The 18,687-nt window shown below is 36.3% G+C and overlaps 1 protein-coding gene and 1 long non-coding RNA gene across 2 annotated transcripts in view; both read left to right on the forward strand.

The window, feature by feature from the left end:
• Positions 1-643: 643 nt before the first annotated feature.
• The window catches only part of LOC117322354, a 94,942-nt gene continuing 76,898 nt past the window's right edge, over positions 644-18,687 (forward strand). The window contains exon 1 of the mRNA XM_033877227.1: positions 644-764. Coding sequence (XP_033733118.1) covers positions 679-764 — 86 coding nt within the window. The 5' untranslated portion in view covers positions 644-678. The remainder of the gene's footprint in view (positions 765-18,687) is intronic.
• LOC117322384 lies at positions 4,417-12,118 on the forward strand. Its single transcript, XR_004531534.1, has 3 exons — positions 4,417-4,484; positions 5,948-6,114; positions 12,023-12,118. It is a non-coding gene; the product is annotated as an uncharacterized LOC117322384 (long non-coding RNA).

The raw sequence follows: 18,687 nt of genomic DNA on the forward strand, positions 1-18,687 counted from the left end.
ATTTCGTACTTGTCTCAATTGGATTGTTCTTACAAATAAGTGATAGTGTTCACAACTCTCTTCTGTAATCAGAATGGCTCGTTATATTCAAAACACCATTACCTAACGGGGCATGACAGTGATGATGTGCAAATGCAAATCAATCCACAGTGAACATTTGATCGTCGACCTTTTGTGACCTACATACTTAGGTTACGGGGCAATGTCAAACCTTTCACAGCATACAAGACAGCATATGTACCAATTATATTGATATGAATTTTTCCACAGCTTGTCTAAGAGACCCATTATTATGTAGACAACATTCAGGTAAACGTTTAGGCGTGATAGACGCTTGTTCCTTATTTTAATTAGAATTATGTTGTAATTTAGATGTTCTAGTCACATAATCCCAGCATATTGAAATATAAGGACTAATTTCTATTTCATGATATAAAAAAAGTACTGACTGAGACAATTCAAGTAGGATTTGTTGTCTTTAGACCAACTTAATACACAATAAAAAAAATCGACAAAAACTAGATTGAATCTTTCAGTGGCTTTAGGTGGAGAGGCGGGACTCTTAACATGACACTTCCTTTTATCTACCTGGGCATGCTGGGAAAAATACAAGAGTCACGAGGTATATACTGCTATAGGTAATGTGGCGCAGTAAGCTAGTTAATTGAATGCGTAAAGATGAAGGTATGTGCAACGCTCATCCAAAGCTGTCGGAAAATATACACGTTCTGTCCAAGATGGGGCCGAGACGCCTTATATCACAGGTAAGTTTTGCACAAGTATGATTTTATTATATTGATCATATCTTTTAGCGACATGAACGATTATTACCATATCCTCACCAAATGTCTGACTATAGTAAAATTAAAGTCTTCAAGTCTTTGAGTCATCCGAATATTAAAGTTAATATACCCCTATGTTTGGTATGAGGTTTGATATAAAGTTCGGGATACTGACCGACAGTCTATGTGACCCTTTGAATAAAACTTCCGAACAACACTCAGAATTATGGTAACAGAAATTTACAATTTAAATTTGAAATGGCCGACTTGTAAGGAATTAATGGGCAATGACTGCTCTATTTAATGAAAGTTATATAGATAATCAAGACATTAGATTCAACAACAAGAGATGCATCAAAACGGATTATCATACATGCATATACTAAGTATCCTTAAAAGTTCAAAGATTCAATACAGTCTCGACAATTTATATACATGTATATAATATTCAACCAGTTCCAAATATGCTTTGCTTCACAATTGCCTTTTTGCATTAAATTGACAATAAAAAATGCAGTATTTACATCCTAGTGATTTATCTTTATAAGCACATGTCAATTTAATAAATTGTTGCGGTCATTTGAATTGGAGGAAATGCTTTTCATGTAGTTCAAATACATGTACATTGTACCTAGCAAACTTCACCAAAGCATATATGTATATGTAGTTGTGTTATTACATTGTACTCTACTTATTAACTGATCAATAATACATAATTAAATAAAAGCAATATTAGCAATTCACCGATTTCTTAAATTGACAAATAGTTTATCAATAATTACATATATTATCTATGTCGCTGTAGAAAAAGTTTCATACACTGTGCAGTTGTAGCCTTTTGATTTAACGTATCTTGACACCACTAGTCCGGAAATGTTATTCGGGGACAGTGTTCTTAATTGAAATTAATGTCTTTTCAATGTGATAAAGCATACGTATACGGTGACACGTGTATACAATGTAACAGTTAAGCACATGAGAATCTCGCTTCAGACCCATGAATTAAACTGAATTATCTAATTTTAACTCTACCACAGATCATTTATGTGCAATATTATCAACGTCCTACCAAACGCACAAGTACATGCATATTATACAAAGAGAATAGGAAAATATGTAGCAGACGACAAACATGTGGTGGTGCACAGCTACATCAAGTCATGAACAGTGTATTGTTATGTTAATTTGGCTTTTTTCTCTTGTATTTATTCGCATTTGTTGTATGCAAATTTATTTAGACTCCAATGATTCGTGAGACAAGCAAGTATTAAAATTTCAAATATCATTTTACATGGATTATTCTTTAGATTGGAAGTTTTTGACAAAGAGTAGTGACCCCTCCCACGGAAACACTGAAACCACATGACCCTGTCTGCACGACAGCTATGGTCAATCCGACCAACAGCAGTAGTAAATCACGCTTACATAATCACAGTGTTGGCACGCCAAACAGGTGAATGTTATGAGTAGGCAGCACTACCTAGGAGCTATCTTCTCATGAACGTCTTAGATATTGTATAGTCTTTTATGAGCTTTCAATATGATATTGTGTAAAATGATATGTTTATCAAATATTGAAACTATCTGATATATTTTAAGAAGGTATCCTATGTATTATTTGACTTTTGAACGATAGGTCTACATTCTGGTGGTGAACCTATATCTTAATTGCAGCCAAACTTCAAATCTTGTTACTTAAGTGTTTCAGAGTGCTATAACCAGTCTTCAGTCATGAATTTACAGTTAAATGAGATGTAGGGTGGTTAGGTGGTGTACAGTTAAATGAGATGTAGTATGGTTAGGTCGTGTACAGTTAAATGAGATGTAGGATGGTTAGGTCGTGTACAGTTAAATGAGATGTAGTATGGTTAGGTGGTGTACAGTTAAATGAGATTTAGGGTGGTTAGGTCGTGTACAGTTAAATGAGATGTAGTATGGTTAGGTCGTGTACAGTTAAATGAATTGTAGGATGGTTAGGTCGTGTACAGTTAAATGAGATGTAGGGTGGTTAGGTGGTGTACAGTTAAATGAGATGTAGTATGGTTAGGTGGTGTACAGTTAAATGAGATGTAGGGTGGTTAGGTGGTGTACAGTTAAATGAGATGTAGGATGGTTAGGTGGTGTACAGTTAAATGAGATGTAGGATGGTTAGGTGGTGTACAGTTAAATGAGATGTAGGATGGCTAGGTGGTGTACAGTTAAATGAGATGTACGGTGGTTAGGGGGTGTACAGTTAAATGAAATGTAGGGTGGTTAGGTGGTGTACAGTTCAATGAGATGTAGGATGGTTAGGTGGTGTACAGTTCAATGAGATGTAGGATGGTTAGGTGGTGTACAGTTTAATAAGATGTATGGTGGTTAAGTGGTGTACAGTTAAATGAGTGAAATATTAGTGTCTGCCACGTACTTGTAACATTCTACTGTTTTACGCTCCAACGCTGTGAATTCTTAAGAGCGACTTTCTGTGTGTTTAAAATGTTTACATTTTGTATCTGTGAGTCTTATAGTAGACATTGTCCTGTTTGTTCTCTGTTTTGTTTTGTATCTGTTTATATCTCAAGTCTCACGATTAGATATATGGTGGTGTTAAAGGGTCGCACAGGTTGTCGCTCAGTTTTGCGAACATTAATGTCAAATTTTATACCAAACATGAGCGCATATTAACTCGAATGTTCGGATAACTCAAAGATTGGAAGTTCGGCTATTAATTTAGTGCAGTGGGGCATATAACTGAAATATATCAGCTCATTTTGAGGTTCATGTAAACAGTTAATCAAGTGATATTTATCCAGATTAAAAATGGCAATTCTGTTGCAATCAAACAGAAGTAACTTGACTTGAATTGTTAATATGTATAATGGCTATCCATAGGTATTGATTTTGACATTTAATTTGTTAATCTACCTGTTGGTTTCGGCAAATCAGACATCAAAAAAGCATGTTTCATGAGAACAAATAAAGCTCATGTGGATCAGTCATATTGCATAAAATGACCATGCCGTTATTGTCACAGGTGTCTATAGCAGGTAGTGCGATCGTTTGTTTGACAAGATTTTACTTTATCAAAGCATAAACGTTGATTCTCTATTGACCTTGAAATGCAAATGGCGGCTGTGAATTATATTGCACAGTTATTGCATAAAGATGCCCATATTAGATACTATGAACGCATCTGGACACTGTTAGAGGAATGTTTTCGAGACAAATAGTCAAATAGTGAAGATGGGGGCTATTTTAAGAATTTTGAATATTTTACCTCAAACTGTGCGGTTGAACTATTTTTCCGAAAGACAGGCTACTTGCAAAGATCATAGTTCTTTATTTTGTCTAATAAGAGCGTTTTTGAAGATTGAAATGCCTCCCTATACGTCAAAAATGTGTTAAAAAAATTCACAGCCGCCTTTTAAATGATACACGACAATAACAGTGTCTTTGAGTGGTTGGACTTTTAATCAAGTGAATTAAAAATTGAACCACTCAAAACCCATACTTCATACAAAACATGGTGTAACGGCCTAAATGTTAGTTTTATGTTGAATTTATCGTTTATTTTTATTTGTGGTAATTTTGTTAAGATTCCGGAAAAACGGTTATCCGGTTTCCGGTTTTAGTATAGACGAATATTATGGGATAGCGTTATCCAAGCGCAGCACATGTTTGAGTAAGAGAACATTCGTTCGGACTATCGTAGGATACGATACGGTAACTAATTACTGTTGAATGATTTGAATATGATTTATGCTTGTTTAGGGATCCAGGTCATCATGTTATAATGTCATTTTTGATAATTTGGCCAATATATAAATATGTCAGTGAACCGTGGACAGACGACAAGTCCCCTCGTGCATTCTAGTCTATCACTTGATTTCTGTTGTATTTGTATGCTATGATATGATTGATACATTGCTGTTTAAACCGCTATAAACGTGTAAGAGTAATAGTATTGTATTTTGCTATATTTATAAGGTTCGGTTCAATTCATTCTGGGCCGAAACGTCCTAGTCTTGTCAAGTCATGTATATTGTATACTGGAAGAGTAGAGGGCGAGTTGTCTCGATCTCATCTACAGATCAAACTTGTCATGTTTTATAGATGATAAGGCATAATTGTAACTGTTACTTAGTTAATAATTCTAATAAGTACTGTTTCTTTTCGTTACAGTCAATCTATCTACGTAGAACTATCATTGAGTCACTACACCTGTACTGTACTTGTATGTAGTTGAATTGATGTCAAAGATAATAAACACAGATGAAGCCAGGAAGATGGAATTGACCTCATTTATTATTACGATAGCCAGAGCGATTTCGAGGCGTATTCCACGCCTACACATGGGAACTTGTCAACTCGAATTTTCAGATAATTTGAAGGTCGCCAGTTAACCTCTCGGCGTCTTAGTTCTTCTTTAGAATGCCACTTTTTCCGAATGGTAACTAGATTTGCATGTCGGTCTGATTGATGAAGCAGAAAAGGCTTATCCCTGACTCGTGACGTTTGAGAGTCTTTATCAACATAAAATATGCGAATCAGTTCATTGACGTCAGGTATGCTTTACACTGTACTATATACAGATGATAACACGTATAATAGTAACAGTGGTTTATAAGTTGATTCAGTATCGAATGACTTGTTTCCAGTATCACGATTTCCTTGACAGATGTCGACTACTTTCCAAAAAAAAAAAAAAAAAAAGAAAGAAAGAAAAGACAAGTTTCGTGAGATGAAAGTTGATGAAGACCATGGGGTAATTGGTCGATATCATGCTTTTATTGGGAAGCAGTGTCTAATGATTCCGTTGTCACCACCGTATCTCTCATTTAAAGAGTTACGTAACCTTAATTCAACTTAGATTTGTATAGCGGGTGTCGTCGTGACCTAGATTTGTATAGAGCGTGTCGTCGTGACCTAGATTTGTATAGCGGGTGTCGTCGTGACCTAGATTTGTATAGAGCGTGTCGTCGTGACCTAGATTTGTATATCTTTCTCTCTCCCCTATATATATTGTTTGCCCCTCCTATTGTTTATCCGTGAAAAAAGGATATATCAAAATAGGTATTCTGCATGTGAATCGCTCAATGATTTATAGATTTACATAAAAGTTTTAGAGATTGATTAAAGTTCAATCATCCGACATCTCGGCACAATATTTGCATTTTATTTTTCAGACACCAAAACAACGACGTGAGACGATATTTAGCAATGGGAGGAAGTTCTGACGTGAGGCAATATTCGACTATGGTGGACACTTATGATGACAAATTTGGAAGCGGCATGTGTGCAGCTAACGGCTACTCTTTGTACCTCAGTCAGACAACAATCCTTGATTGCGTCGGTAAATCAAGTTAATAAAGAGGTTTCATATACCAAACTGTAGAATTTCTGAGACTGCAATTAGGACAGTTTCTTCACAAAAAATGTTTGGAGATGAATATTTGAAAAGCACTTTGTATTGTTTCATTTTCACAAAGAATTTATTGGTAAAACATAATGGGTGTAGGGCAGCAGGCTGATATCTGTATAATGCCTCTCCCTAAGTAGGACTAATGAACTGTGTTTACGTATATAATCAATAATGTTGAACAAGGATGGTACATGTTAATTTCTCTGCAACACGAACACTGATACCACACTTTATATTGTCATTCCGTACAACTCGCATGGACGAATAGAAAATTAAAGTTGTAAAAAGATAAGTTTCCTCTATCAGAGGATTAACTGTTACATTATTTCCACAACTTTACCTCACTGCCCACATTCTCACTTAGATTATTTTACCTTGATTGTTAACGAGAAGACACCACCGAACGATACGAGTTATACATTTTGGAATACAACGCTTGTGAAGAACATGGTTAAGGTCAAAAGGAATTACATATGTATATTGAGGATAAAATGGAAAGCCGTTATAAACTATAAAGAATTAATCAGAAAAATAATCTCCAAAATCATTTTGTTCTATTTAATGATAATTGCTTACTTTTTGTTAGTATTTTAATTAATTTAATATGTCTTTATCCAACGCAAAAAACAAAAGTAGCTACAGACTAATTAGCATAATAAACATCCATATCCAAAACTTGTATGCGGACATTTTTCGATCAATTCAATGAATGCTATTTTCTCATTTTCGACAATCTTTTAGGTGCTTTTAAGAAAGGATATGGATACCAATTCAATGATTATTCTTATATATGCGTCCTTACCTCATGATATTCTTCTTGAGAAATTATCAGTTGATGGTGTTTCGGAATCTCTCCTACCTGACATAACGAACTAAGATCCAAGGCTCCCACAGTAGCTGGAGTAATATCACAAAAGTGTATCCCAAGGCTCAATTCTCGGACAACTTCTGTTCAACATGTTCTGTCCCACATACCGGGGCTGATATTCCGACAGAAAGTATAAACAACTCATCACTTCTCATCTTCTCAACACTTGTATTTCCAAATGAATATGAATAACAATCAGTATCGAGCGTACGAGTGTGGGCGAGTGCGATGCGGTAAAAGGCTACAACAAACAAAACAAAACATATTAAACTATTTCTCTATAAATGGACAAATATGTGAACTAAAATGATTCGAGATATGGATTAAATTTCAGTATGTCAACAATAAAAACTTATATGTTTTCGAACAGTAAAGAGCTCTGTAGCAAGGGCAGTAACTCTGCCCGACAAATAAAAATATTAAAGATGCATCGACATCACACAACATATTCATAAATGACATCTTCTTGATTCAACACTGTAAACTTTTTGCCGACGGCAACACCCTGTCATACTTATCAACAAACTTAACATCTGCACTGGTACAAGAAAATTAACACCTAATACACTAGTTTAACATAAATTTAACAAAGCTCTAGGGAAAATAAAAATATGCCATTCAGTGATGTTTCCTTGCGGAGACAATGTAAACCTAGAGGGCGTTGATGTTGGCTTTAAACTTTTGACTTTCACAGACATTCCACAAGTTAAAACCAGTAGATACGGCTTCAGATATACAAACAAATTAGACATTCTCCAAGCCAAAACCAGTACATACGGCTTCAGATATACAAACAAATTAGACATTCTCCTAGTCAAAACCAGTACATACGGCTTCAGATATACGAAAATATTAGACATTCTCCAAGTTAGAACTAGTACACACGGCTTCAGATATACAAAAATATTAGACATTCTCCAAGTCAAAACCACTAAATACGGCTTCAGATATACAAACAAATTAGACATTCTCCAAGCCAAAACCAGTACATACGGCTTCAGTCATACAAAAATTTTAGACATTTTCCAAGTCAAAACCACTAAATACGGCATATACGGCTTCAGATATACAAACATATTAGACATTCTCCAAGTCAAAACCACTAAATACGGCTTCAGATATACAAACATATTAGACATTCTCCAAGTTAGAACTAGTACACACGGCTTCAGATATACAAACATATTAGACATTCTTCAAGTCAAAACCAGTACAAACGGCTTCAGATATGCAAACATATTAGACATTCTCCAAGTTAAAACCACTATATACAAACATATCAGACATTCTCCAAGTTAAAACCACTAAATACGGCTTTAGATATACAAACCTATGAGACATTTCACAAGTTAAAACCAGTATATTTGTCAGATATACAGCAGATTACTTATGGATCAAGTTATCAGGAAACTTTAGAACCACAACGAATTTCAACCACTTCAAATCTGTGCTATCCTCCTCGAACAATGTGACCAATTGTAAAAGCGGAGCCTGGACAAAGTAACCAGTACCACCCGCCACCCCCACCCCCACCCCATCTCCTTTCACAATCAACCTTAACTTATTTCAATACCCTATAATCAGTCCTTTTACTGCTGTAAACTATTGTCTACATTTACCAGGTTGTTTTAATAGATAAACATGGTACAACACATTTAACTGCTCAAGTCGACAAAGGTTATATAATTGTGTAACAGTTGAAATAAAGACATAGGTTATGTAATTCTGTAACAGTTGAAATAAAATGCATTGTCACAATATGTGAAGAGCATTACAGTTATTTTACAAAATAGATAGTGCGCTATAAAAATGTTGTATATTGTTATCACACTGCATTGTAAGTTTTACATCAAACTATTTGTAATACTATCTGTATTACGGTGTATTATGTACCACTGTCTGTATTACGGTGTATCATGTACCACTGTCTGTATTACGGTGTATTATGTACCACTGTCTGTATTACGGTGTATTATGTACCACTGTCTGTATTACGGTGTATTATGTACCACTGTCTGTATTACGGTGTATTATGTACCACTGTCTGTATTACGGTGTATTATTTACCTCTGTCTGTATTACGGTGTATTATGTACCACTCTCTGTATTACGGTGTATTATGTACCACTGTTCGTATTACGGTGTATTATGTACCACTGTCTGTATTACGGTGTATTATGTACCACTGTTCGTATTACGGTGTATTATGTACCACTGTCTGTATTACGGTGTATTATGTACCACTGTCTGTATTACGGTGTATTATGTACCACTCTCTGTATTACGGTGTATTATGTACCACTGTCTGTATTACGGTGTATTATGTACCATTGTCTGTATTACGGTGTATTATGTACCACTGTTCGTATTACGGTGTATTATGTACCACTGTCTGTATTACGGTGTATTATGTACCACTGTCTGTATTACGGTGTATTATGTACCACTGTTCGTATTACGGTGTATTATGTACCATTGTCTGTATTACGGTGTATTATGTACCACTGTTCGTATTACGGTGTATTATGTACCACTGTCTGTATTACGGTGTCTTATGTACCACTGTCTGTATTACGGTGTATTATGTACCACTGTCTGTATTACGGTGTATTATGTACCACTGTCTGTATTACGGTGTATTATGTACCACTATCTGTATTACGGTGTATTATGTACCACTGTCTGTATTACGGTGTCTTATGTACCACTGTCTGTATTACGATGTATTATGTACCACTGTCTGTATTACGGTGTATTATGTACCACTGTTTATACCACGGTGTATTATGTACCACTATCTGTATTACGGTGTATTATGTACCACTGTCTGTATTACGGTGTATTATGAACCAATGTTTGTATCACGGTGTATTATGTACCACTGTCTGTATTACGGTGTATTATGTACCACTGTCTGTATTACGATGTATTATGTACCACTGTTTGTATTACGGTGTATTAAGTACCAATGTATTACGGTGTATTATGTACCACTGTTGGTATCACGGTGTATTATGTACCTCTGTCTGTATTACGGTGTATTATGTACCACTGTCTGTATTACGGTGTATTATGTACCACTGTCTGTATTACGGTGTATTATGTACCTCTGTCTGTATTACGGTGCATTATGTACCACTGTCTGTATTACGGTGTATTATGTACCACTGTTTGTTTGATAATGTATTATGTACCACTGTTTGTATTATAATGTATTATGTACCACTGTTTGTATTATAATGTATTATGTACCACTGTTTGTATTACGATGTATTATGTACCACTGTTAGTATTACGGTGTATTATGTACCACTGTCTGTATTACGGTGTATTATGTACCACTGTCTGTATTACGGTGTATTATGTACCACTGTCTGTATTACGGTGCATTATGTACCACTGTCTGTATTACGGTTTATAATGTATCACTGTCTGTATTACGGTGTATTATGTACCACTGTCTGTATTACGGTGTATTATGTACCACTGTCTGTATTACGGCGTATTATGTACCACTGTTTGTATTACGGTGTATTATGTACCACTGTCTGTATTACGGTGTATTATGTACAACTGTATTACGGTGTATTATGTACCACTTTCTGTATTCCGGTGTATTATTAAACCACTGTTTTTATATATGACGTGCATGTCGGTCAAAAGCTCTATTTGTTTTGTTGTCGACCTAGATGTTTTAATGACTGATTTATCTTAATTTGGGGCCTACGGTACCTTTATGGATCTGTTTAATATATTAATCAAATCCTTGAATCATTCTGGTGAGATTCTTACGTAACAGAGTGCAGTTAAGGAAAACAATATGTAAAACATGGGAAGAACGTGTCCCTCAATAATTAGCACATGGTGTTTTTTATTAGACTGCTTGACTCGCACAAACTAACCAGATACTGAGATACCCAGAGTGGTGACTAGTATGATGTTATACGTTGTGACCAATGGTCAGAGTGGTGACTAGTATGACGTTATACGTTGTGACCACTGGTCAGAGTGATGACTAGTATGACGTTACATGTTGTGTCCACTGGTCAGAGTGATGACTAGTATGACTTTATATGCTGTATCCACTGGTCAGAGTGATGACTAGTATGACGTTATATGTTTTGTCCACTGGTCAGAGTGTTGACTAGTATGACGTTATATTTTGTGTCCACTGGTCAGAGTGGTGACTAGTATGACGTTATATGTTGTGTCCACTGGTCAGAGTGATGACTAGTATGACGTTACATGTTGTGTCCACTGGTCAGAGTGATGACTAGTATGACTTTATATGCTGTATCCACTGGTCAGAGTGATGACTAGTATGACGTTATATGTTTTGTCCACTGGTCAGAGTGTTGACTAGTATGACGTTATATTTTGTGTCCACTTGTCAGAGTGACGACTAGTATGACGTTATATGTTGTGTCCACTGGTCAGAGTGATGACTAGTATGACGTTATATGTTTTGTCCACTGGTCAGAGTGTTGACTAGTATGACGTTATATTTTGTGTCCACTTGTCAGAGTGACGACTAGTATGACGTTATATGTTGTGTCCACTGGTCAGAGTGTTGACTAGTATGACGTTATATGTTGTGTCCACTGGTCAGAGTGATGGCTAGTATGACGTTAAATGTTGTACTGGTCAGAGTGGTGACTAGTATGACGTTATATGTTGTGTCCACTGGTCAGAGTGATGGCTAGTATGACGTTAAATGTTGTACTGGCCAGAGAATAAAAACAGTGGATAAAAAAAGTCAAATGTGGTCAAACCAATGATCCTGATTTGTTTTTATACTCTCGTTAGCAAATCCACGCGGCCATTTTGTTTAATATGTGCTATACAAATGAGCTAATTATGTCACCAGAAATTTTTCGCATGTTTTCTTGAAATTTACAAACAGCTTAACAAATAACATGTCAACAGCAAATCCCATGGTTAACCATGATCTAAATATATTCCATATTATAGAGCGGATATGCAAACGGCAGAGTGCGCATGTACCCATTACGGTAGCGGATTTCGGAACAGCAGACGGGCGTACGTCCCTACAGCTACTCAACAAAGTTATCGGTATGTATTTGTATTTACAAAGGATACACAAAATGATACTATTGTAATGTTGCTCTCACGTTTGCTATAAACACTACTATCCAGTTACTTCAGTGTGACAATCACCCATTGTTCTTTGCCGTCCTACTATCCAGTTACTTCAGTGTGACAATAATCCATTGTTCTTTGTCGTCCTACTATCCAGTTACTTCAGGGTGACAATAATCCATTGTTCTCTGTCCGTCCTACTATCCAGTTACTTCAGTGTGACAACCACCCATTGTTCTTTGCCGTCCTACTATCCAGTTACTTCAGTGTGACAATAATCCATTGTTTTCTTTCCGTTCTACTATCCAGTTACTTCAGTGTAACAATAATCCGTTGTTTTTTGTCGTCCTACTATCCAGTTACTTCAGGGTGACAATAATCCATTGTTCTCTGTCCGTCCTACTATCCAGTTACTTCAGTGTGACAACCACCCATTGTTCTTTGCCGTCCTACTATCCAGTTACTTCAGTGTGACAATAATCCATTGTTCTCTGTCCGTCCTACTATCCAGTTACTTCAGTGTGACAATAATCCCTTGTTTTCTGTCCGTTCTACTATCCAGTTACTTCAGTGTGACAATAATCCATTGTTCTCTGTCCGTCCTACTATCCAGTTACTTCAGTGTGACAATAATCCATTGTTCTCTATCCGTCCTACTATCCAGTTACTTCAGTATGACAATAATCCATTGTTACCTATCTGTCCTACTATCCAGTTACTTCAGTGTAACAATAATCCATTGTTCTCTGTCCGTCCTACTATCCAGTTACTTCAGTGTGACAATAACCCATTCTTCTCTGTCCGTCCTACTATCCAGTTACTTCAGTGTGACAATAATCCATTCTTCTCTCTCCATCCTACTATCCAGTTACTTCAGTGTGACAATAACTCATTGTTCTTTGCCGTCCTACTATCCATTTACTCTAGTGTGACAATAACCCATTGTTCTTTGCCAAGCCTGTCATGATATATCATGAGGACCAGACCAACAATGACTTTAACTTGCTGTATCGGGTTATTCAAGGTAACCAAGGGTTAATCGTTATGATGATGTGTAGAAATATAACCACCAGTTTATGTAACATGCTCGATTATCATTTTGATATCGGCCAATTGAATAAGACTGTAAAGCTCGTATATTTACCGAATGCTTACATGATTATTATTCTATTTTTTTAACCAGAGGTTCATGGGCCTTAACGGTCACCTGAGTTTTGATATACGGTAGGACCTTGAATAAAGGTTAGGGTCATTCATTTAAACAATCATTACAACCTTTTACTCATGAATGCTTCAAACCCAATATCAGGTATCTGGGCATTTTGGTTATCAAGACGTTGTTCAAAGATTTCAGCAGATTTGACCCATATAACCTTGAATAATGGTAAAGGTCATCCATTTGAACAAACTTGGCTGCCCTTCAAACTAACATGCTACAAACCTAATATTGGGTCTCTGTGCCTTTTGGTTATAAGAAGAAGTTGTTTAAATATTCAAGCATATTTGACCCATGTGACCTTGAATGAAGTCAAGGTAATCAATTTGAACAATCATTATAGTCATTCATCCCAGAATGCTACAGACCTAATATCCGTTTTCTTGGCCTGTTGGTAACAGTGAAGAAGTTTAAAATGTAAGTTGTTTACGACGCACGACGGACGACGCCGGACAAAAGGCGATCGCAATAAGTCAACTGAGACTTCGTCACAGGTGACCTAAAAAGCGGAATTAATGTGTCAGCACACATAACATGAACTTACCGACGAGTTCTTAACGAACGGGCACACCAAGGCAAGGTGACCTCGAGCTATGCAATTTAGACAAGCAGTTTATGTATATGATGGCATTACCAAAGCTTGATCAAGTTACGATATTAATTCACTAACGTTTGTATCAGGTACAGAAGACGAAGGACAAGGTGGGCTCAAGCTGTCGTCTAATGTATTCCAGGCTGCTGTTGGGAGGTCAATGTATGAGCAATGCCTCCCAAACAACTCCGTTGATATATCATTCTCATCTATAGCAGTGCATAACTTGTCCACAAGGTTAAAAAACGAAGAAATATAGTTTGCATTAATTGGATGCATATAGATTTAAATGTCACAGTAAACCGCGAATGTATTATCCTGTAATGTCATGGTATACCGTGCGGGTACTATCCTGTAATATTTTCATTTTCACTTCGCTCCGCCTCAATGAACATAGTAAACTCAGATCACTTCATTTCCTGTTGAAGATTTTGGGTCGCGTGCTTCTGTTCTGAGAGACAAATCACTTTCTTGCCGGCGTGTGAATACATTCACTGAGTTTACAATGGCGATCGTGTTCTGTACCGCCTCAGACTTGAATGTATTTTCACTTTGTGAATTGTGTAACATTGTTATCAACGTATATGAACACATGTGGAATAGCCGCTTTATGTGCTAATAGAAATGCCAGTATAATGCAGACAGTTTAGAAAACAGGATCTGACAGAACACTGACACTCCCGATAGCACCGAGCTCATGACCTACGTAGCGCAGTAGGTCTAACGTTAGCTGTATCTCGAATGCCATGCTTGATACCATTTCAGTGGTCACAGAAAAGAAACCTCAATTTAAACACTATTTAACAACACAAAACAGACTGGTAGCAGAAGTATGCTATATCGAGAACAGGGACACATTATTGTCGTAATTTGACTCAATCTAAACATTTGGAGGACACAAGTTCCGGCCGTCGAATACCGCCAATTTTCAAATCAATGCTTCTTTACTTACTATTATCAGAATTTACATACCAAAACGCCAGTGCTACAATGAAATCCAATATTTCAAGAACACCATGTACATCATCAGCTAACCAGCGACTAAAATCCACATTGTTTCACTTTTTCTCGAGCTCTGAATATCCTGGCTATCAGACTGCATCACATACGGTCACAGGGGTTCGGCGTTAAATTTTAAGTAACATATGACATCTATAAATAATCGAAAGACTAAAAATCCAACATTCATTCAAATTATAAAACCTTACAAAATCGATTTTTTTCAAGGCTTTAGAGAGTATATAACACTGTTTCTTAACGTTGTGATATTTCACTGAACTGTCGTCACGTTAACCTTGTGCTCATTTTGTTAACCGAGTCCCTGTGTCTCGAGTGACCAAATCACACATACTATACTGTCAACACTGCACTTTAAATTCGTATTTATATGGGTATTGCCAAGTTTATATTATACAATATCATAAATTTCTGTTTATAAATGAATATTTACATGGAAAATATCGTATTTATGTGTATCAACATCGTAATAATCAAAACGTGTGTGACACTATATTTTGTGTTGCCTTGGCGACGAGAATAGCTGACTGTCTGCTATTCCACTACTGTGCACACATGTACGATAAGTATAACAATGTTACAAAGTGACGCACTTACGTCACACTGTTGCGACCGATTTTGCAATCTGGACGCGAAGTTTTTAATTTGGTTAACGTAAATATATGGTAAATGAACTGCTTTGCAGTTCACTTCATTTGCACGAGGTTCACTTACCTTCATCAGTCCATGCCAACAACAAAATTGACAATAAATCCTTAAATGTCACGGTATACCTCGCGGGTACTATCCTGTAATTGCACGGTCTACTGCGCGAGTACTATCCTGTAATGTCACGGTATACCGCGCGGGTACAATCCTGTAATGACACGGTAAACCGCGCGGGTACTATCCTTTAATGTCACGGTTTACCGCGAAGGTACTATCCTGTAATTGCACGGTCTACCGCGCGGTACTATCCTGTAATGTCACGGTAAACCGCGCGGGTACTATCCTTTAATGTCACGGTATACTGCGCGGGTACTATCGTGTAATGTCACGGTTTACCGCGCGGGTACTATTCTGTAAGGTTACGGTATACCGTGCGGGTACTATCCTGTAATGTTACGGTAAACCGCGGGGGTACTATCCTGTAATGTCACGGTATACCGCGCGGGTACTATCCTGTAATGTTACGGTATACCGCGCGGGTACTATCTTATAATGTCACGGTATACGCGCGGGTACTATCCTGTAATGTTACGGTAAACCGCGCGGGTACTATCCTGTAATGTCACGGTTTACCGCGTGGGTACCATCCTGTAATGTTACGGTTTATCGTGCGGGTACTATCCTGTAATGTCACGGTATACCGCGCGGGTACTATGCTGGCTAGCATTGCCGTTGTTACACCTGGTAAAATATTGAAGCATTATAAGCAATAATAAGTAATTTGCATATCTCAGACCTTGTCGAATAGAGGGTGGATGCTTATCCTGTGACGGTACTGAGAAGGAAAAGGCGTTAGTAAAAGAACAGTCTGCTCGGGATTGGGAACAATTTGTGTACATGAGAGGAAAAGAACTCAGCCCAGGTACGGATGATCATGAATTTACATATTTTTTAATCCGCATGCAACAACATTTAGGATTACAATATGCATATATCTTACATAACATGTAATTTTAGAAAAATGTTGGAGAGCAGCCAACACAATTCAAAACAATATTTACAATACAGGTCTCTTCGTCATAAATTTATGACGTCACAGTAAGAAAATCCCTACACAAATCACTAACAATTAATATACCTCTACTTATTTTACTCTATTATCATTCTTCTTATTTCCTCCAGTAATGAAAATTGCATAAACAGAATATTTAAAGTACAAACAACATTCGGACGAGGATCATATAAATATACGAAGTAAAAAGGCATTGGATAATTATTTGTAAATTAGTGGTTCATATATTTTAAACATTTGATACAAAATCTTAAATTTGTGAGTCTGAAATATTCAATATCTTCATTTGATAATTCATAATGAAATGTACTTTCCAACAAATTATTAGTTAAATCAAAGTCTGATGAATCATGTAGATATGTAAAGAAAATAATACCCATGTTTCTGATTAAAGAGCATCACAGTTCGTCTCGGATATAATAAGTTTTGTCACGGTGAAGAATTATATGTATTATGGTATCACTGTATATTACGCATACTCTTAGAATAAAATGAATATATTTATAACACTGGGGCTATTTCACAGCAAGTGGAAAGGGCCCAGGTTTTATATAATTAACACAAATGTCATACAGGAATATTTCCTCAAGATACGTATCATATATATAACCCTGTTGCTTTCCAATATTGAAATGAAGCATCAAAAATTTGGTAAGAAATATTCTATGTACAAGCATACTACTATCCATATCATAGATTTGTCCTAGAAATATAATTGCTTGATATCAATATAATATTCAATGCTTGTCCAGCCAAGCAATGGTACACATGTCTGTTATGGTTCTTTTTACCAATCCTTGGATAAATTTAACTATAAAATTTGTGCTCGTTCTAAAATTATAAGTTAAGTTTTGGAAAGTAACCAAAGCTCGTATCCAAATAACGTAGATGGATAAACTTTAATCTGAACATAATAATAAGTAGTTCTTTTAAACGAATTTCTTTTACAATTTAACAATATCCCTACATGTTTAATTACTTCAACTACTGGTAAAACACATTTGTATAAACATACATCTTACACGTGATGTAGAGTGCGTTTATTGGAAAACAACACAATTTTACTTTTGCAGAAGAAAATTTGTATTTAAGAGGCACACATCTTCCGCTTGACTTGGTTAATTTAAGTCAATTAAGTCAATAATTACTGATCCTTTACCACAAGCTTCTATCTAATTTAATAATTAATTAATATAAATCAAGTACAGTTTTGCGGACAAAGATCCTACCTTGTAAAATCCCTCTTTCCATCTGTACACTCTTTGACTTTAAGCAGTTAAACAAAATACAACTTTTCACATTTGTATACATTTCTTTGAGAATAACCCATGTTTTGCCTCTGAGACCCAATTCATATGTATTTTGAACAATAGACCATCGTGCCATACTTTGTCAAAGGCCTTATTGCTGTCTAAAAAAGCAACATAAACATTGGAACCGTTTACCATATTGTAGCTAATACATTCTTCTAAGTTAAATGATGTGCGTAGGCTACAAAGGTATTTTTGTTAAGCAGACTGCTGTCTGTTGGGAAAAGTGGGAAGGCTTGTCATTTTGATGAGTGATGTTTACAAACAAACATGGAGGCTTGTGTCATTTTGATGAGATGTGTGATCTATGGTGGCATATTTCTGCCATCGTGTTATTTTAGGTCGCGTTACGGTAACACGACTTGTCGAGATAATTATGTCGACAAGTCGTGTTACTAACACGGCAAGTCGTGTTATTATGACGACCTGTCGCGATAATTTATCACGACCGGTCAAGTTAGGTTATCGCGGATCTCGACCTAAAATGTGCTTTTGCCGAGATATGCCATCTACTTACGTTGTCGAGATAGGTTATAAATGGACACCCAGCCGTCTCGGGCTTAAGATATTTTAAATATAACCGACACAAAGAAATTTGTGTGATTTATTTGCGGATACTCCATATATATTTTAATGGTTAAAAATAGCTTTGAATTGATACTGATGACTTTCAGGTTTTTT

Source organism: Pecten maximus, chromosome 1 (assembly GCF_902652985.1).
Source record: "Pecten maximus chromosome 1, xPecMax1.1, whole genome shotgun sequence".
Classification (NCBI taxonomy): domain Eukaryota; kingdom Metazoa; phylum Mollusca; class Bivalvia; order Pectinida; family Pectinidae; genus Pecten; species Pecten maximus.